General features: G+C 27.7%; 1 protein-coding gene across 1 annotated transcript in view; it reads left to right on the top strand.

The window, feature by feature from the left end:
- Positions 1-21,599, top strand: part of Pur-alpha (Purine-rich binding protein-alpha) — a 39,968-nt gene continuing 18,369 nt past the window's right edge. Inside the window, exons 1-4 of the mRNA XM_016054974.3 lie at positions 1-149; positions 12,034-12,155; positions 15,280-15,382; positions 16,099-16,217. Coding sequence (XP_015910460.1) covers positions 107-149; positions 12,034-12,155; positions 15,280-15,382; positions 16,099-16,217 — 387 coding nt within the window. The 5' untranslated portion in view covers positions 1-106. The remainder of the gene's footprint in view (positions 150-12,033; positions 12,156-15,279; positions 15,383-16,098; positions 16,218-21,599) is intronic.

The following is a 21,599-nucleotide window of genomic DNA, read 5'->3' as shown; positions in this document are numbered from 1 at the left end:
AATGTGCAAATGATTTTAAAAAAAAAAAAAAAAAATATTGTGTGTTTCTTGCTTTTTAGATGAGAATGGTAGTTCGAGGTTAAAGTAGTATTCGTGGAAAGATATAATGTCGGACCGTGAAAGTGGGGATGAACAGCATCCTGCCCAAAGTATGTTTGTAAATTTCTCTTTATCTATTCCAGAGATTCTAACCTATTTCATATTTTGCAAGAAACTAATATGCATTGCAATTTAGAAAAATACCTCCTCGCTCTTATCATTTTGATACAATGTATCAATTGGCGGGTCCATGATCAGCAAACATGGCGAGGAAGGCAACACTCATCTACATAGTATAATTTTAAGAATTGATAGATTTCTATTCATAATTTCTAATAAATATTTATTCAGAGAGAAGTTTCAATTACGATATTTATTGAAGAATTTGTTTTATTGTGTACTAAGCTGATCTGATGAATATGCTGCATTAATTTCCCGTCAAGATGTGAAGTTGAAAATTCGTTCACATGTCTAATACAACCTTAATTTTAGTTTTTAATAGCAAAAATGAGAAAAATTGAGTTATTCAAATTTCGTTAAAGTTAATTAGTTAATTCATACGATATGGAAATAAGGTATATCTTTCAACCGCATACTTAGTGCTTACATGTACTTTAGTGGTTTATGTAGTAATGGAAGTACTAGACTAGCGCCTCTATTAAATAGTGGAAATATCTATGTAAGATCGAAATCCATTCAGAATAATTTACAAAAATTACGAAATATATAATTGTTGATCATTAATAAGTGATATCTTATTAATACTTATTACAGATATAAAAAAAACTATACAATTCAATTTTTTTTTTAATCTGTTGTATAGATTTGTAATTTTAAGTAGATTGATAATTTTGAAGTATTTGCATAGTGTTTTTGCTCATTTCATGCTCTTAAATTTCAGTTTTTATTAAGGATTCATCCAATGTCTCAGTAATAGACAGAATTTAATATAAGGATAAGATTTTTTGGGGTAATGATTTTCTTAAGATCATTGTTTTCATATTGTGTAGGTGTATAAGTTAAGAAAATTTACTTCTTTGAGGACAAAGCATTGCTAGTCCATACACTTTTTACTGGTCTGTTTTTATATGTCTCTATTAGATTTTTTTTAAAAAATTGCAATAAAGAGAATAAGTAACTTTTTCACAATAATGATTAAATATCCTTTTTGGTGACAAAAATCTGGACCAAAGCATAAAATCTAAAAACCAATACAGAATACTATCTATTTGCATCATTTGCTGGTCCAAGAAATCACTCATATTTTATTTTTTATCCTGGTTTAAGTTAAATTTTAGTGGACTCTTCCACCATCTTTAATTTTGAACATTCTTATTCTTTTCAAGGTAATATAAAAGCTCTGTCTAATGTCATTTTTAGAACAATCTGTATGTATGTACATTATAAAATATTTTTCACAATTTATGAGTACTTAAATTTTATTCTACTGTGATATGACCTTCAAAATCAGATCAAAGCCTTAAAATATTTTTGCAGTTAAGTAAAGTAATTAATAGTTTGTTCATAAATAAAGTAGTCGTACACAAATTGTGACACAATTTGATATTCTAAATATGTTCAATGCCAATACCTGTGTACCTTATCTTGCAATAAAATCAAGTATTACTTTGTTTGGAGTGTTGTTTAGCTTTTTATTTACTTTTGTAAGTTTTCTATATCAAGAAAAAATAATCAGGCTAAAATAAGATTGGTAAAAAACTTAGTTTTTTTATGTTTTAAGAGAGAATAATGCTCATTATTTACAAAATGTAATTTTAATTTATGAAAGAAACACCTTCATAAGACTTTTATAATAACATAATAAAATTATTTGAATTGTGTGGGAATTGCCTATGTTTAGAAAAAATATGTATTCTGTACTTAACATCTGTAGGTCATGCATGTAGATTGTAAAAAAAAAAGCTGCCATTTTCTGAAAAGGCTGGCTGACTTTTCTTTTAAATCACAAAATTCACTTGTAACATGCATGTATTTAAATTTATTTTATTGATATAGGATTATATTATTAAATTATATTTTTGCGTCTTAAAAATTGCAGAATTTTGATTTTTAATTTCTTAACTGCCACAATGTTGGGAAATAATGTAACCGAGATACGGTTTGTGTTTCTCGTCGCAGCTAGCCTGTTATAAAAGAAGAGATTATTCTTTGGGGGAAAAAACTTTTACAGAAATGTTATGAATAATATTTGTGTGATTATATAGGATCAGACATTAGCAAGCTTTTCAGAACAATAATTTTAAAATGTAGAAGAAAAAAAATATTAAGATTAAGGAAAGTTTCAAATTTCTGCAGTGTTTAAATATACAAGATAATTTAGACATCAAAAATAAAAATTTGGCTGATATATTTTGTTTTGATAAAGTAATATTTTTTGCAATTTGTTTAATTAAAAATAGATTAGTACCTATACTAATTTAAAATTTTAATTTTCAGATTAACTTAACTATAATAAACAAATTTTACTTATAAATTTTTGGTTTTATTTCTTGAGAGTATTTATTATATTGAATTAACATTAGAGAAGTTGAAATTATTTTAATTATAAAATTTGGGTTTATTTCCTGGCCGGATGTTATAACGTTTATGTAATATATATATATATATATATATATATATATAATATAAGTGCAACAACCCCTATATTTTGGTGGATTTATTTGTCAAGAAAGCAGGAATAATGAGAACATATTGTGCACAAGATTTTATTTACTAAATAGATCGTGAAGCCGAAGTCACATCCCCGCTCTCCCGGCTGGAGAGGGGGGGGACAAAGTTCCAGTCAGATCCGACGGAGTTTAGTTGGTAAATATTATACACCAAAAAGCCACGCTAAAACATTGCTCCTGCATTATATAGGATGATTAAAGGTTGTGAAGAGGTTAGTCATATTGCCTTTTTCTGTGTATTCTTACGCCTCATCAATTTATTTATTACTCATAGCAAATCGTTTAATCTTTCCATATATGGAAGTGAAAGATCTTAAAATAACTTCTCTTTTGAAGTATAAATCTAATTATTATTCATTGGCATGTTTTAACCTTGAAGTCCCAAAATAGAATTTCTACCCTTATCCTTTACTAAAGATATTTTATGAAAAGGAATGAAGTTTTAATGCTTTTATTAATACAAAAGTATTTAATTTTTGTATTACATACATATATATATATATATATGAATCTTATTATTTTCTAGCATACAAATATTTTTCAAGATATAGTTTCCATAGAGACTTATTGCCCGTCTATATAAATCAAAACATACTTTTATTTTGAGATTAATTAAATTCTAAGTATGTTTCTAAAAGAAATTTGAAATGACTCGGCATCGCATATGTAGAATAATTAACGTAAAACTTGGTTGTGAAATAAAGATAACTGCTAATAGTGGTTTTATAATTAATTTTTCATTTGATTTACTTTAAATTTTTAATATCATTTATTTATGAAGCTTATATTTAATGTACCTAAAGAACATCCTAAAGAAAAAAGGACTTCAAAACCAAGCTACAAACAAGTTTGGTTTCATGAAAATCTTTCTCTGTGAAACTGATATGTTGAATGGAGGAAAAGATACTAAAAACCTCCCTTTGTTAGCCAGATGATAACACAACTTTTATTCTAGTTAATAGTTACTGATTGCCAATTTTCTTAGAACGTGCTTCTCTTTAATATAAACGCACTGACCGGACTTTGATAAAATGAAAAACTTTCTTCACACATTGATTAACTCTTGTAGCTAATTTCAACTCTTTTGTTGCCACCTCATTTTGACAAAATTTGTTTGAAAATCACGAAAAAACTATTTTTATAAAATGTTTTATTTTTGATTCATACAACAGGGATATGTTTGATAAAAAACCAAAAAAGCTGGAAATAAAAATACAAAAATTTTATGTGCCAAAAACACTCTTTAAATAATTAAAAAAAATACCTGAAATTTGAGCAAGAAAAAATTTTATGTAGGAAGCATTTATCCACAAAATGTTAATCAGCATTTCGATAAAAACATGGATGCAAGATTTTATTTACTTTTTGACTTGTTTGAATATGAATCTCAATGCTTGATTTTTAAATGGCGCTAATAGGAATCGCGTGAATACGAATCTTGATGTTTCATTTTAAAATAGCATGAGTACGAATTCCGATATATCATAATAGTGACTTAAATCACATAAATCCAAAATGTGATATTTGATATAATATTAGCAGAATAATATGTGATTTTAAATCTGAATGTAATTTTAAATCACATTTGCAATGATAAGAAAAAGCATAAAAATAAATCTTTTTTTTTTTTTTTTTAAATTTTTTTTTAAATTCGTATCTTTTATCCGTCTGCGGAATAGCTCGTATTTTCGTAATTTAGACGTCGCTGCTTCTTGTATTCTGGAGAGAAAGCAAACAAAAAAAGCGAAAAAATAATAGAGGTGGATTTGCGGTGAAAATATTTATTTGCTCATTCAATTAATCTTGTAAATTTTTATTTATTGTGTGAATAAAAACAATTCAAACAAGCCATTTAGAAATCCCAAGTCCAGACTCTGCAAATCCAATGTCGTGATTCGTTTTTGCGGTTGTAATATCGCGCGATTTTAAAATTATGCATCTTGATCTAAAAATTACGCATCATGATTTGTATTTTCACATTTTTTTAAATTCTATGTAGAGTTTCATATTCACGTGATTTAAAAGCCTCATATCGGGATTTATAATCACATAGTTTATAAGTTTAAAAATCGCACTTTTTTTGTCAAATTTTTGTTTATACATATGTATATATTCTTGGATTTCCTCTTTTTTACTTTCTGACTACTCTCATCCCTGTTAGATAAACATTTTTTTGACGTGGTTCATTCGTGCCGATTTTATCGCAAATCAAATTATTTATCAATCTTTTTTTGGCAATTATTGCTACACATTTCTACAAGGTTTTGAAAGTCCCGATATTTTTTATACGCTATTGCGACACTTAAATTTCGAATCCCGCATTTAAATACGTACATCACTTTTTGACGCGCTTTATTTATGCCGATTTCATCGTAAATTTAAAGAGATTTTAATAGTTTTTTTCGATAGTTATTACTACTTTCCTTGCGATTTAAAAAAAATGCTTCTCTAATTTTTAATCGTAAATTAAAAATTTTATTCCTTATTTTAATATTTGTAAATCTGTTGGTTTTAATTTCATATCAGTAATGAAGCTTCAATTCTTAGTTTCTTTCTCTGTAATGATTGCTATTTAAATTAACAAGTATATTTTTATAACATAATATATTTAAGTTTTGAAATAACTAAGGGAAATTGAAGCTTACTTTTGAAGTTTATAATTTCAATAAATTGGGTATTTAATGATTGAAAAATGTTTTAAATGTCAGGATTTCTATATTAATTTTGTCTAATAATATGAACGTAATTTAGGTGAAATGTAAAAAATAAATAGCGTGAGATTTTAAATTTTTCGACAGTCGATTAAAAATTATTTCCATGGCTAACACTAAACAGGAAATCCGTACAGCAGCTTTGCAATTAATTATTAGAAAATACTTTTTTCTACTAATTTTCTTGATATTGGATATCTTTAAAAAATTATTTAAATTAATTTGTGAAACTTATTTTACTATTTTAAACAGTACAGATTGATCTTGGAGCCAAACCTTAGTTCCTTCTATATAAAAAAAAAATGTCTTTGAATAAGGTATTTTTCTCAAGTTGTAATTTTGCGTCAGAAAGCAAGATGTACTATAAAAATTGAGTTATGTATGTTACAAATCTCAATCCACTCTGCTCTGAATCATCTATAAATTGAATAAAAATCAATATATGAGTGCATAACAGGAAAACCAGGAAATTTTATTACTGGCCAAGCCACCTTTTCAAAAAATTTTAAGAATTTAGTGTGAAATAGAATAATTTTCAGATTATTTTAAAATGTTCATGAATTATTCTGTATTTGTTAAAAAATAATAATAAATAAATACGTGTGTGTTTATTGTCAGCAAAAAAGTATTTTGGCAACAAAAAAAAAAAGATTAATTTTATTTGTTTCAAAAAAGGAAGTTGAGATAATTAAAATTTAAGTGGCCTTTTATTACTTAGGCTGAAAAATGTTATAATGGAGCTATTATATTTTACATCCTCTTACTCTTATTTCGTGTAAAATATATTGCTTTTCTGCATCATTCCTAATCACTATTTGTTTATCATTAAAAGACGAAAGTGAAATTTCCTTCCTGTATACAGCTGGGTCAAAGTAAATAAGATTTTCTTTCAGACCAAAAACAAAATAAAGGAGTCTCAAAATTAGTGTCACAATTATATTCTTACTTGAGGGGGGGGGGGGGGATCAGGATTTATCTTTAAATCGTTCTTTTTTTCTTTTTTAATGACATATTATAATTTGTGCTTAATACTCACTAAAATAATTTAGCAAATTTATTTGCAATGATAAAATTAAAGGTTACTTTTGATGAAAATGTATTAAAACTAAGAAATTGGTAGGATTTTCATTACCTTTATGTTTTTTTGCAACAAAAATAAAAGAAACTATAACTACTTTTTACAGGTATTTCAGTATTAAAAAAAGTGCATTAAATATTTCTTTTATGTAAATTTGAAAAAAAAATTTAAAAAATTAAATCATTTCAAGGGTGTTTGAATTTTTTTATACACAAAGAATTAATGTAATTTTGCACTTATTTATACAGCAATATATTTACATTAAATTTTAAAACTGTACTTTATAAACTATAATTACTGTACTTATACTGCGCAATTTCTTATTATTATGCTTAGTAAATTTCTAATTCAGTGATTTCTTTTTCTAAAAATATCAGTTGATTTTAATCAGCGAATAATCATTAAATTCATATTTTTATGTATGTGTGTATATATATTGACATATAAAGTGATATCTGGATTAAAAATTAAACAAATTTGCATTTATTTAATCATTTTCTTTTGTAAATATTTAAATTATTCATTTCTGCCTCACTTTCCAATTTCAAGATAATAAATATAAAATTGATAGACTTTTAAGATGTCTGGCAAATACATTCTTTTTAAAAACATAGTCTGAGTCTTAATGTTATTTTCTCTTATATTCCTGTTAAAATACTGCAACTAATTGCTCGATTAAAAAAAAAAAAATTCTCTTTACTTTTTAATGATGTGATTTAGTATTTGATTGAAACTCGAGTTGAGAGATTTCATGAACTGAAGTTTAGGCATGGGTTATATTTTAAAAATTAAATCCCATGGTTTCGTTTTATTTCGCTAAAATGTTCTTAAAAATACCTTTTTTTTTTATAAAACTATTAATTTTATTCCTTTTTAATTTGATTTGTTCCTTTTAATTTAAAGAAATTACTTTTTCTTATAATGATGTGCTTTGTTTATTAATTTTTTTGGAAAGAAACGTTTTTTAACCTGTTATCTATCTTGGAAAATATTTTCATAATCAACCTAACTTCTGAAAAAGTTAAAAACTGTTATCTTTTTTTTTATCAATGCTGTAAAAAAAAAATTCATTAACTTGCCGTTTTTTTCGTTACTGTTGGTTTTTTTAGCACCAGGCTTTTAACAATGATAAATTGCTTCGTTTAAAATGTAGACATTCATGGATGCTAATGGACATGATTCAATGCATTTAATTATTTAAAGAAATAAAATTTAATAATAAATAAGTGCTTGATTTTAAAGTATTGTGTTTTATTTTTGAATAAGTAGCACTTCGATCAATCTAAGATTAATTTAATGAAATTTTGTTTTTAAAAAAAAGAAATCACGTTTAATTGGTAAAAAAAAATAATTGATGTCAGGTGGGTTTTTTTTAAGTTATTTATTTATTAAATGACACTTTAATTAATATAAGTTACGTTGAACATATTTTGATGAGAAAAAAAAATCCGTTTCTCTTTACTGAAAAAAAATTAATTATTAAAAGAAATTAAATTTTAAGTTAGTGTTATATTTCCCTATAATATCCAGTTTTATTTTTGATATTAAAAAAATCCCTTCTACTATTCCCTTTTATGGTTAACTTTTTCCCTTTTGATTCCTAATGACTAGAGCCCGGATTTTGATGACCTAAAAAATCTCAACTAATGCCCTTATAAAGTGCAAAAAATGCCCTTAAAAATGCAAATTTTGCTCAAAAAATGCCTTAAATAAAGCAAAAATATTGAATTAAAAAAATGTTTTGCTCTTTAAAATTATTATGAGTCATTTAAAAAATATAAAGCAATGCAATACTTGTTCTACGTTCATTAAAGTTTGAAAAATATGTTATAGTATATCCTAAAATAGCAACAAAAAAAAGGAAAATATATTGACACCAAAATATTTTTATTTTGTATAGAAACTTTAATGGATATAACAACTTCCATCTCATAATATTACTAAATATCAGAATTACATTGGATTATTAAATGTTTTTTGGTAATTTGAAATGTAAACGAGCGTCTCTTGTCTGAAAGTAAATTTTTATTCCTGCAGAAGCTTTTTTCAACGTCTACTGATGTTATAGGTGCGTACTTGAAAAAGACGGACAATTCTTCTTCAATTTGAAAATATTTTGCTTCTCCTGTTAATATCCTATAGATTTTTTTCATTGTTTGGAAACCAGTGTAATAATGAAAATAGATTAAAAAAATAATAAAAATTGGAAAAAATTAACAAAAAACTTTTAAAAAAAAATGCAAAATATGCCCCAAAATTTTAAGATAAATGCCCTCTTAATCTAAAAAAAAATGCTCTAAAAGACAAAAAATGCAAATGTCATCAAAATCCGGGCCTTACTAATGACCATTCATTTAAATCTTTCGACAAAATCAAAAATCCGCAGCTGCTCCGCGACTGGTTCCATTCTGAAAATACCTTCACCCCCAGACGAACGGTTTATCTGCAGTCAATACAATACTGCAACAAGATTTCCGATTTGTTCTTGGATGTATATTTTTAGAATCGATGTTTATCCTGTTATTCTTAGATAATAATTCTCGCACACTTATGTAATGTCTCTATGAGTGTTATAATCTTCGCAGAAATTGGTTGTGGGATGATTCCGGAATCGAAAATATCCTCCTTTTAGGAGAGTTCTTTGCCAACCACTTGGCCTTCATCCCTTTTCGCTCTCGCGGAAATGTAGGGCGACGGCTGCTCGTATAGTTAATGCGCTGTCTGGAGGGGTCAATGCCCGCCTCGGTATGACGAAAGGTGTTCTTTCTGTGGACGAAGGGTTGCTACGTGCGTTCTTGAGCTTTTTCTTGGCTCTCAACTCCTCCCACTTTATCCCTTTTTACTCTCACTGACTTACCAATATTTTTTTCAACCATATTTTAAGACACTTCATGCATATTTAAAAGATCCAATTAAACAAATTAGTAAAATTTCAATAAGAGAAATCGATTAAATTTAAAAATAGATCAATGTTAATTCCGGTAGAAAAATCGATAAATCATTAAAGTTTTTTTTCCATCAAGCTGTAAGGCAACCAATACATATTTAAAACATTCAATTTGAAAATTATTCATTATTGATCTTTTATATCTTAAATGTTAAAAAATGGAAACTCATTCGAAGTTTTTAATCAAGTTTTAAGGCAACTTACACCTTTCTTGAGCAATCATTTTAACAAAATAGTATTAAAAAAGGAAGTATGGATCAAAGGGATGAGATTAAATTTAAAAATAGTTAATTGCTGATATTTTATGTGCTGTATTGAAATTTTTCTTCATCATTACATAAAATCACTGACTTATAAGTGAAATACTGTAAATCAGGGATGGGCAAACTTTTTTGGTCGAGGGCGAAAATCTAGAAACAAATGTTTGGTGGGCCAAGTAAAGGAACTGCGATTTCATTTTTAAAAGTTCCTTATATTGAGGTTCGAAGTGAGATGTGCTTATTTTAAGGAGCGAGGCTAAATGCTTGTCTGTTAATTTACTTCTGAAATGATTTTTTCTAAGGTTGATACTTGAAAACACTTGTTTACATGTATAAGATTAAGCAAACATAGCACTGATTTTCTGGGCTTGAGATATTAAATTTTGAAAACGAGCTTTTGGTGATGATCTGTAAAACTCAAACTTTGGCATATTTAGAAACAACTGCTTCAGATGATTGTTAGATTGTCCGCTCGTTGGAGCTTAAAATGAGCAGTCTGCCACACGTGAAGTACAATTCCTCTATATTAGATTCCATAAGTCTGCTCCTCAAGAAAGATAAACGCTAGTTGGAGCCAATCTACGGCTATTCTATAAGAAATTTCTGCTTTCAACATTTTATCAATTGAAGTTGTATGCGCTAACTATTTCCTTTAATTTATGTTTTGTAGAAAAAAAATAGAGAAAGTAAAAAGGTCATCAGTACTTTGTTAAGAAAGAAAGAACAGAAATAGCTTTAAAAAATGTCGACAAGAAAATGGATGTATATTGTTTATATTTGATACGGATAGGCAAGTTAAAATTCTATCCGCGGGCCGGATAAAACCTTCCGGAGGGCCATAGTTGGCCCGCGGGCCATAGTTGGCCCATCGCTGCTGTAGATGGATAGGTATAGTTCTGAAATTTTTAAAAATAAGATAAAAATAAATTAACTAAATTTGTATTTAACAGAAATATGGCTTGATTAGTTTCATCTATTCGAAAAGAATTAACATTATAAACCAGAAAAACGAATAATTATTTACTTAAAATATTGTCTATGTGATGTAATAATATCTATGATTTAATCTTGACTTTCTAATGTGTTTCATTTGTTGGCCATGGATATTATAATTTATCTTTAATTTAAGCTTAATCAATATGATCAAATGTTGCATAAATTTAAAAAAATGCTTGGCACTACAAATTAAGTTCTATATTGTGAAAATGATTTACCCCAAAATAAGATTGAAAAACCATGTTTAAAAAATTAGGAAGAAAAATCTATATTATACATTGCATTCTCTACATATTTTGATTTTTTTACATGTGATATATAGTTGTTTTTCTCAATGATGAACATAGCCAGTTTAACTGTCCACTAACCTTTTGACGCAGATGGGACACCGGTGTCCCTTTTGTATATTTTTTCTTGTAAATGGTGCATTTTCAGGGGTCTGTCCAGGGCAAATTTACTACAGTTTAGTGATACCTTCACAAATTCAACTTTAGGAAAAACGATAGTTTCACAAAAAGTTCTAAGATTCTCTTCCCAGCCTCTTGAAATTTTGTTTTTGTATCCCCGTAAGAAACGATAAATCCTGTGTTAATTCCACATATACGAATAGATAGCACGTTCTTGGTCAGATAGTGCAGTGTAAACCTCAGATAGGTCAGATAGTACGATCTCTTACGATTTAATGTCTTATATATAGTTTTTTTTTCGCATTTTTTTCTTTTTTTAAATTAAACAAGACGGCCTCTGTAAACTTTGCAGGAAGTTGAAATTCGTTATTGAAAAATATTATTCTCAACATTCGAACATAATTCTAAATTTATTCTAACAGACCTTCATTTTTGTATGAAAATTTTTTTTTTCTGTGAAACTTTTTTCTATATGATGACCCCTTGTTAAATATAAAATAATGAAAAATATGTTTAATAAAAATTCTGTATCAAGGGGTTAAATATAAATGTCCCTTATGCAGGTTGTGCATTAAAACTAAAAAATATGTAATTTAATTAGTTCTTCTTAAACTATTTTACCTAGTCTGCTATCTGTTGCATATCAGTTTAAATTAGTTAAACCATTTATCCAATCATTTGATTTAATGTCCTGAACCTTTTACAGGAATAATACGCCACTTTTTGGAATAATTTTTTCTTCTTTTAAACCAAAATCAGTTGAACATTGTTGTATATACTCATGACTTATATGATTACAACAGTTATATAAAACACAAGTTCACCTCAAATTTAAATATATTTTTTTTAAATGTCATCTTTTAATGTACTATTCTTTTTTTTTTTTTTTTTTTTTTTTTTTGTAGGAGGGCAGATGGTGCCTCAGGGGGAACAAGAGCTGGCCACCAAAATGCTACAGATTCAATCAAAGAGATTTTATTTAGATGTGAAACAAAATAGAAGAGGCAGATTCATTAAAGTTGCTGAAGTATGCAATTCTTTCCATGTTTTACTTAAAATATTAATTGAATTTAATAAATTCCAAAATACAAATTTTGAATTGATTTTTTAAAAAAAAAATTACAAAAATCCTTTATTAACCCTAGTGTTATTCAAAATTGTTGTGATTCTTGATTATTAGAAATATCTATCTGCCAAGAAACAAAATTTAATCTATTTACAGCACTAAATTCGAATTTGTCTGTTTTACAGTCCTAACACAGTCAAACAGAGACTATTATTTTAAAAACTATTATAAATCTTTTATTGTACATATAGCAACAAAATTTCCATATATATGATATAGATCAATAAAAAAAATGTGTGCAAAGACAAAATTGTCAAAAATTTAAATTGTACAGCTTGTAACCAGGAAAAATAATTCTTGTCATTTATTTTAATTTCCAAAATTTCAGTTATTTTAAGAAAATTAATTCTAATTATTGAAAATAATTAATTTTTTTTGGCTTATATGTCTGAAAATTGATAAACATAAAAGTATTAGATATAAATTTAGAAATTAAAAATATTTTTTCTATTTCTCCTCTCAACAATTTTTTTTTTTTAAGTAATAAAAGGGGAACTACTTGAACTAGAGTATGGATACAGAGTGCCTGTCCGGGAAGCGGACAATTGTCTCTTTCATTGAAGATTGTGCCCGTGGGCACCTGGAATATTGTCTATAAGGGTGTAGGTATTCCACAGTGGGGCTGTGGATGTCTTGGTGGGGTGAACTCCGCCTCTACGTCTTTTCTGTGAGCAGAGATCTAAGTAGATTCTGAAGATCTGGATCCTTGAGAAGCTGCTGCATTTCCTTAAATAACAAAAGGAACCTGGTTGCTTTGTCTGTGGTTTTGATGGACTGGGCGGGTCTGCTTCTTGGTTTTCTTTTGGATCTTGCACCACAGCCTGAAAAACAGGCTGGGTGCTCACCTAAGCAGTTTACGCATTTAGCTGGCTCGCTCTGTGGTTTTGTACAAGTGTACGCGAAATGTGCATTGGCGCACTTCATACAGCAGGCTCAGCTGTGCATGACTTTTGTGTATGCCCGAATTTCTGGCATAGGTAACATTGTATTTCGTGACGCCTGCCACAGAATCATTCTATCCTGACAGGAGTATCTAAAAGTCTCTTGATGTTGAAAATATCAGGATGTTTTTCACTATCTGGTAGGATGACTAGGTAGATGGGGAGGAGCTTAAGGTCCTGGCCCCGCTTCTTCCTCAGCTGTTCAATTCTGGTTTGCTGTTGCTCAAAATCTGTTAGTTCTTTTTCAAGATCAGGAATTTCGATTTCTGGATTAAGTCCTCGGGTGAGGGCTTTCAAATATCTACTGGTGGTTTGTAGAATTTTCATCGGTTCGTTGTTTACTGCTGGAGTCTCTACGATTGCCGGGGCTGCAGTATCAGTTGAATCGGATGGGGAGTCTTCCACTGTAGGTGTGGAGGCGATCTTTTTTTCTGGGCAGATGGTTCGCTGTCTGTTTTGGATTCTGTGCATTTCTGTGTCGCGAAGTTGACACTGTGCTTCTCTCATTTTTTCTTTTTCTTGGTCTGATTTTCAGTAGTTGAGACTTTCTCTTTGGGAGCTACCTCCGGGATGGGGTTGGAGATTTGCGTTTCTAGATCACTAGTAATTTCAACCTGGGTTGCAATCGGGGTTTCAGCTGCAGGTTCCACTGGCTTTTTGGGTTTATCCATGTGAATAACACAAGTCTTGGGTGTAGATTCCTCCAAGTCAGTAGTCAGTGCAGGTTGGGATAGTAAGGATACTTTCGTAGCTTCTAATGCTTCGATTGTATAAATCAATTCATATCTGCTCTTAGTTAGAGAGGGATGATTAGGAGCTGATTTCAGCATCATTGAGTACTCATCTGCATCATCTTGATATTTTTGGATACGTTTATCAATCTCCTCTATAATGTCAGTATTAAGAAGTTTGACTTTACGTCTCATCTCTTCCTTCAGAGTGGTATGGTCGATAGCTGGTTCATGAGAGGGTCAGAAAACCTTCCCTCAACGGCTAAATCGGTGAGTTGACATGGTAGCTTCGAGCTTAGTTATAAAACAACTTCACTCGGTGGAATCCAATGCTCGAATGTGATAAAAGGGGGAGAAACCAGATTTGAAAAATAATCCACCTACAAAAAAAAAAAATGATGATGAAAATAGACTTAAAACAACGCACCTAAAACCACAGTCTTTGTCATCAGCCTTGCTGACCGTTGCATTGCAATTATACAGCTATATCTATCGTTTAACAAGAAAATTTGAAGAATTATGTATAGAAATCCAAAAATATTAGGTGAAAAAACACTTCCTCAATAACTGAAAAATACCTCAAATTTGATCAAGAAAGAAATGTATGTAAGAAGCATTTATCCACAGAATGTTATCAACGTTTTAATAAAATTATCGATATATTTTATATAAAATGTGGGGAAATTAATCTTAATGAGTGATTTTTAAATCATGATAATATTAATTGCAACATTTAATTTTAAAATCACATAAATACGAATCTCAATATTTGATTTTAAAATCACCTTAGTATGTATCTCAATGTTTCATTTTAAAATCGTGTGAATACGAATTCCAATGCATAATTTTTAAGTCACTTGAACAAGAATCATGATAGTGGCTTTTAAGTTGCGTGAATGTAAAACACAATATTTGATTTTTGAAAGAAAAAAAAAACATGAAAATATGAAACACTGTGTGATCTTAACTCATGTGAGTGTAATTTTAGATCTCGTTTGTATTTGTAGGGAAAAGCGTAAAAATCTTTTCTTTTTCTTTTCTGTCTGGAATTCAAAAAAGGCAAATTTCCTTTGAAGAAACAAGATTTTTTCTTTTTTAGTGAAAGTGAAAAAAATTTCCACGATAGTGAGTGTTGTATTATGTATGCAAAATTATTTGTTTGCTATGATAGCAAAGCAATTTGTATTACTATGAACAAAACAAACATGAATACCAATATTTATTGGAATCTTTAAAAGTGCCTTATTACAAATGATAAATGTTTTAATGTATGGGTTTAAAATGACACTTTAAAACCATAAATACATCTTTTTCAATTCTTCAAAACTTCACTTATGTCTCGTATATTTATAGGTTGGGGCAGCTGGAAGGAAGAGTAGACTACTTCTAGCTATGTCTACTGCTGCAGAATTCAGAGACCATCTTACTTCGTTTAGTGAACTTTATGCCTCTTTAGGTAAATTTCTATTCCTAGCAAAATTTAGATATTTATCCATAACAGAATGTGCTAATTGCTAAAAATACTTAAAGCATTTTGAATGTTTATGTCAGAGACAATATTGTTAGAGTTGTTGCATGGAGTTCAAGAATATGTATAGAATTTAACAAAAGGTAATTTAAAAAAAGTAATCAAGTTTGTTTTAATGTTAAGTGTCTAATTTGTTAGATTTCCATCACATTTTGTTAACTAAAAAAAAAAAACTTCTTTTAAATTAATACTAAACTATTTTTAGTGTATTTGAAATATATTTGTAATAATGTTGTATAAAACAGTATTTATGTTACCAACAAAGTATAAAATGATTATTTTTTAAGTAAAAGAAATATTACTGTTAAAAATTTTAAAAAAAGTTTTCAAAAATTCAAAATAATTATTTCTTTTCCATGTGTGTTAGTATAATCAAAAATAAACATACTACTGCCTTTGTACTTCTAAATACCTTTATGTTCAATATTTATATTGAAATCAGTCATGATCTTTGTTACACAAAGTCAGTTTTAAATATTTGACCTACTTCCTTTTAATTAATAACTACCTATTTATTTATTTTTTTCAGTGGTATTAGAAAAAAGATTTGCTCATAAAATGTGAAATGCTTATATAGATACTTATTACGTTGTTTTCGTTAATGAATATCTTTGTTTTTTCTTCTTCATTTACTGGCTCTTTAGGTCCACCAAATCCTGATAATTTACCAGAGGATGGAAAATTAAAGAGTGAAGTTATGGTTAAAGATAATAGGCGCTATTATTTGGACCTCAAAGAAAATTCTCGTGGAAGGTTCCTAAGGGTAAGAGACTCCTGTATTATCATTGAATTTAGATTATAAACACTAGTGTTAATATATAACACTAGTCAACAACACTAGTGTTAAAATATAAATCAAGTTAATTCAGAGATATTTTTAACTCTAAAAGCGTATTTTCGCAATTTGTATTTTAATTAAAAGTTTAGCAAAAAGTAAATTATGCATGCTAGTAATGAAAATATTTGATACATTTTCCCTTTTACATCAAACTCTGCTACAGCAATACCCTTGTCAACAACTGTATGGGAAAGAGAGTCTTCAACTTTAAAATGAATGAAAACTAATATAAGAAATTGATTGAACAGTTAGAAATGCATATTTGAGGATTGGTGCTTAGATTTGAAGAACAAAACTGAAATGTTTGATTTCAAAATTTGATAATGCTGTAATAGGCAGAGAGCAAGAAATGCTATAATATTTAAAAAAAAAAAAAAAAAATTTCACAAAATGTATCAAATTGGCATTGTACATATCTCTTTGCCATTTTCTCTTTCAACCATAATAATGTTTTTGTTTTTTTATTATTATTCATGTTTTGTCCCTCCAAAAAAAAAATAATAATTTAGTTTTTCAATGAGTGAAAAAAAAAAAAAAATTCCTGCTATATCTTTGAAGTTAATAGGATGGAATGAATCAAGTTAATTTGAATGAATTAAATGAAATGTAAGCCAGTAATTTGTTTCTCAATTGAAATTTTTTTAAACTGATTTTTATGCTAATCATAAATATGCTGTTTATTCTGCATTGCTGCACAAGTGTTATTGTTGAAATTCTGTGCTGTAGTATTTTATCAATTGTATAAAATTATCTGTGTGAACAAATACTATGAATCAATCATATTATTCAAAAACTACGATGGGTTAATTATGTTGTTTAAAAATGGATTAATATATTTCAATAAGCCTTTTTACTTTTTTTAAGTTTAATCATTATGTGAGGATGAAATTTAGACAGCTCCATATGTTTTCAGTATTATCATATTGATTGGAAATTCGCAATTCCTGCTTTCTTGTAAAAGCATAATTATGAAAAATATATGGAAAGAACCTTCAAAATTTTTATCAAAACTATGGTTAGATATTTTTATTCCCTTTTCTGCAAATGATTGATAAAGTTGAAGTGTAGTGAAAGCAAACTCGGAGTTTGAACCAATATTTAGAATTTTGAAATAAAAATTACAACTACAGAACTAGTTTATTGCTTGTGTTTAATTCAACTTATCAAACTATTTAAATAACTTTTTATGTAAATGTAATGAATTTATTTAGTTTATTTTTAATATTTTTACATTTTGTTTAATATAATTACAGCATTTTAGGGTGAAATCAGAAACGAAATAAAAACAGCAAAAATAATAAACAAGAATATATTTTAATGTATCTATATTATTTTCTGCACATAGTGCTGTTAATATTATTGTTCTAAAAAAAATTGAGGTAAATTTCTTCTTTAATTATGCGCAGTTGGAGTAACATTTAAATTTTGTATTTAGTTGTCAAAAATTTCAATTTTTTAAGATTTTAAATTTTTTTAAGTAAATTTTTTACTAAAAAGGTTTAAATGATCATTTAAAAACTGCAAATATGTATAATATATTTTCAATAAAGAATAAAATTATGTTTCAGAGTCTTGATGCTAAAAGTCTGCTTTAATTCAATTTTATGTAGAAGTGTACAGTGCACCAAACAAAAAAAGACTAATTCTTAATGGTTCGAGGGGTGACCTGAAATATGGTAATTAATTAGTACAGGTGATATTTTAAGTTACAATGTTCGACACACGAGCGTACTTTCTCTGAATAAACGTAGATATGGTTAAAACAGATTCAGTTTTTTATGGTCTAAAAATATAGTCGATAGCCACAATCTGGGAAATATGGTCTCCATGAAAAATTTTATATTTGGTTATAAAATTTTATATTTGAACACAAATATACATGGTCAACATAAATAATTTGAATTAGCTTAAAAAGTTCTTGAGATATGGCAAAATACACAAAAAGTAAAATTAACATTTTCGAAAGGTGCTTATTTTCCATTTGTGTTCTTTAAAAGCCCTTAAAGGTGCTTTTTTCATATGGTGTTTTTAAAAAGTGCTTAATTTTCCCATTCCAAAATGAGATTTTTCTTCATGTTAATTTTCGTCATGAATTATGCGTAAAGATATTGTTCTATTCAACATTTTCACAGTTATTTTAATTTAAAAAATTAATTTAAATTAATTAAAGGTTGTATGAAGTGAGGGGCTTTTAATATTTTAAATTCAGCTAAAAATCTTATGTTTAGTTATGTAAAAAAAGTCAGTTTTGTGATCCCAAAAAATTTCTAATGGTTTTATTTACAAACATTTGAAATCAAAATTAAATTATCTCAGATTTGTTAAATATTATGAATATAGGGACCATGTAATAATTTACTTCTGACAAATTGTTTAGCTTCAATAATCATTGTATTTACATTTCAAAATTATTTGAACATTTTTTAATCATTTCATTAAAGAAATGCTGAACCAAGTAACAGATAATAATAAACATTTTTAGGGGCCATTCACTAATTTTTATAATATGAATTTATTAAAGTTTTCTTAGTTTGCTTAATGGAGTATTACAGTCAATTTTTTTAAAAATCTTAATGGATTTAGAATCCTACAAAACCGCCAGAAAACATTTTGTTACTTCTCTAAGAGTGCAAATTATTAAGTTATTTTTAAGCAAAAGGCGCTTACTTTCGTTTTGATCAGAAACGGGGAGTCTCGTGACTCGTGTTCATCTGCCGTTCCTTTACAATTACTGCGCGTGCCATTACGTTTTTGCAGGACTAAGATTTTTCTGCTCTTTAGCAGATTTTCGTTTTTGTCTTTCGAATTTCAGCCTTTTTATCAAAAACTCCAATTCTCTAAAAGTTTCGTTTTTTTTTTTTAATGGATATTCAACTTTTTCTGAAAATTCAATCTACGTAGCTGCCAACCTATCCACATTTTTACTTATTTTAACTATTTTATGCGTGCAAAAAATGAGATTTTTCGTATTTTTGCCCGCCCACCAGATAGCTCTTATTTTCGTAATACAGACGTCGCTGCTTCATGTTTGCTGCCGCAAAAGCAAACGAAATTTTAAAATAAAATAAAAAAATTCGGTGAAATTTACATATTTGCTCATTTAATTAATCTTGTAAATTTTTATTCATTATGGCTAAACAAAAACAATACAAACAATCCTTTTAGAAATCTCAAGTCCAGAATCTGCTAACATCTTGATTCTTATTCACACGATTTTAATATCAAATATCAATTTTCATATTTACCTGATATAAAAGTTTCGCATTGTGATTCTTATTTAAGCGATTTAAATATCGTACACTGCGATTCTTATTTACGAGATTTAAAAATCCCATATTGGTATTTACGTGTTTTTAAAATCGCGATTTTATTACCAAACATCGATGTTCATATTTACCTTATTTAAAATTTGCTCATTGCCATTCTTATTCACGTGATATAAATATCGTACATTTGCGATTCTTATTTGCTAGATTTAAAAATCAAATAGCGCGGTTTGTATTTACGCGTTTTTAAAACCCAGTGTCGCGATTCATATTCACGAGAGTTTAAAATCCAATGTTGTGATTCATTTATGCGGTGAAATTTTAAGTATAAGCACATGGGCAGTGGTGATGATGATGGGCAGATATATTTCAATGGACTAGATTCTTGAAAGTGTTGATTCGTTTTCGGCGATACCGAAAGCTTAACCTGATATTTTTTCACCAATATTAATTCAATTTTTTCATTACAAATGTAGAATAATTTTACTATTTAAGAATTCTTCTTTGCAAGCACTAGCAAATAGTTTACACAAATAAAGAGAAAGATTAACAATAACAATATATGGTAAATATTATATTGCAGGAAGAGAAATTAAAATTTAAAAGTAAAAATAATTTTCTAAGTATGGCAAAATTCCTATTTAAAGAATAATATTAAGAATAGATATGAGCATTAATGTGTATTTAAATATTTAATATGTATTTAAATATTTAATATGTATTTAAAAAAAGAGGAAATTAACTGTATTAAAAATATTTACGTAAATATTTACTTAAAATGAAAATATCGTAGATGAGTATATACAATTCTAGTAATAAAAAAAAAGGCTAAACTAAATTATATTACCGAAATATTTAGCACATATATTGTAACGATGATGGATAGATATTTTTCAATGAACTTGATTAATGAAAAGACTGGTTTTTTAAATTCAATACCGAATAATTAAATCATCCACCATAAGTGTAATAAAATATTTTCTATGAACTTGAAGACCATTTTTAGCTGAAAAGAAGTGTGGATTTGCTGTGACTAGGTACATAATCACTTCTTCAGCTATTTTAGAGATAAATAGTTTCAATTTTTAAAAATCTTTCTTCCATTTTACACACACTCTCAAAGCCGTAAATTTAATTAACAAAAATTTACTTCTAATTTACAAAGGATATCCATACAATATAAGTGATATCAAAACTAAAACAGCATTGAAATAGCCTTAGCGGACGAAGGCGGCAGATTTCCATTCAGGACATGCGGCGTCATAAACAATCAGGGATCTTTTTTGATTGCATCACCTACGTAGGCCTTTTTAGGCAATTTAAATGCTTAATAATTATATAAATACATATATGGGAGGAAAAGAGAAATCAGATTTTCGAATTCAGGAGAGAATTTTCGCTAACTTAGGGTTGAAATTTCAAAAGATTAAGAGGTGCTGTAATTGTCCATTCTTTATGTATCTTAATAAATTCAGTATAATCAATGTTTTGTTGAAAATGTCTTTTTAAATAATACTTAAATTAACTATAATTTTGGTTAAATTTTTTTACATAATTAAATGAAGTAATTATTAATTTAAAAATCGAATGAGCTACATTTTATTGATTATCTTTAAAATTATGTATAAATAATTTTTATGGTGGCTAAATCAAGGAAAGAGTTCTTTGTCAGAAACTAGAAACTATTTCACCATGATCATGTGAAGTCTTTGGAAATTATATTGCATTTTGTTAATGTATTTATGAACTTTCAATAATAGGAAGAATAAAAAATAAAATAAAAATAAGAAATGCAGCTATCCTAATTACAGGGTTAGGATTTTGACATCAAAAACTGGTTTCAGTCAAAACCCTGGTATGTTTTGTTTTTTTTATTAACATTGGAAAAAGTCATAGTCATTATTAGTCATTAAATCGTGCACAATACTTGCATTATAAACTTCTCTAATTATAATTGATATTATTTATCATTTATTAAAGATATAGCCAAAATCATTAAATTATTAATTGGTTTTTCTAAAAACATGGTACTCTTAATATA

The sequence above is a fragment of the Parasteatoda tepidariorum genome, chromosome 3 (assembly GCF_982258835.1).
Source record: "Parasteatoda tepidariorum strain Cologne lab strain chromosome 3, Ptep-v5.0, whole genome shotgun sequence".
NCBI classification, from domain to species: Eukaryota; Metazoa; Arthropoda; class Arachnida; order Araneae; family Theridiidae; genus Parasteatoda; species Parasteatoda tepidariorum.
Note: the sequence above shows the minus strand (reverse complement) of the source record. Positions and strands in the feature narration are given on the sequence as shown.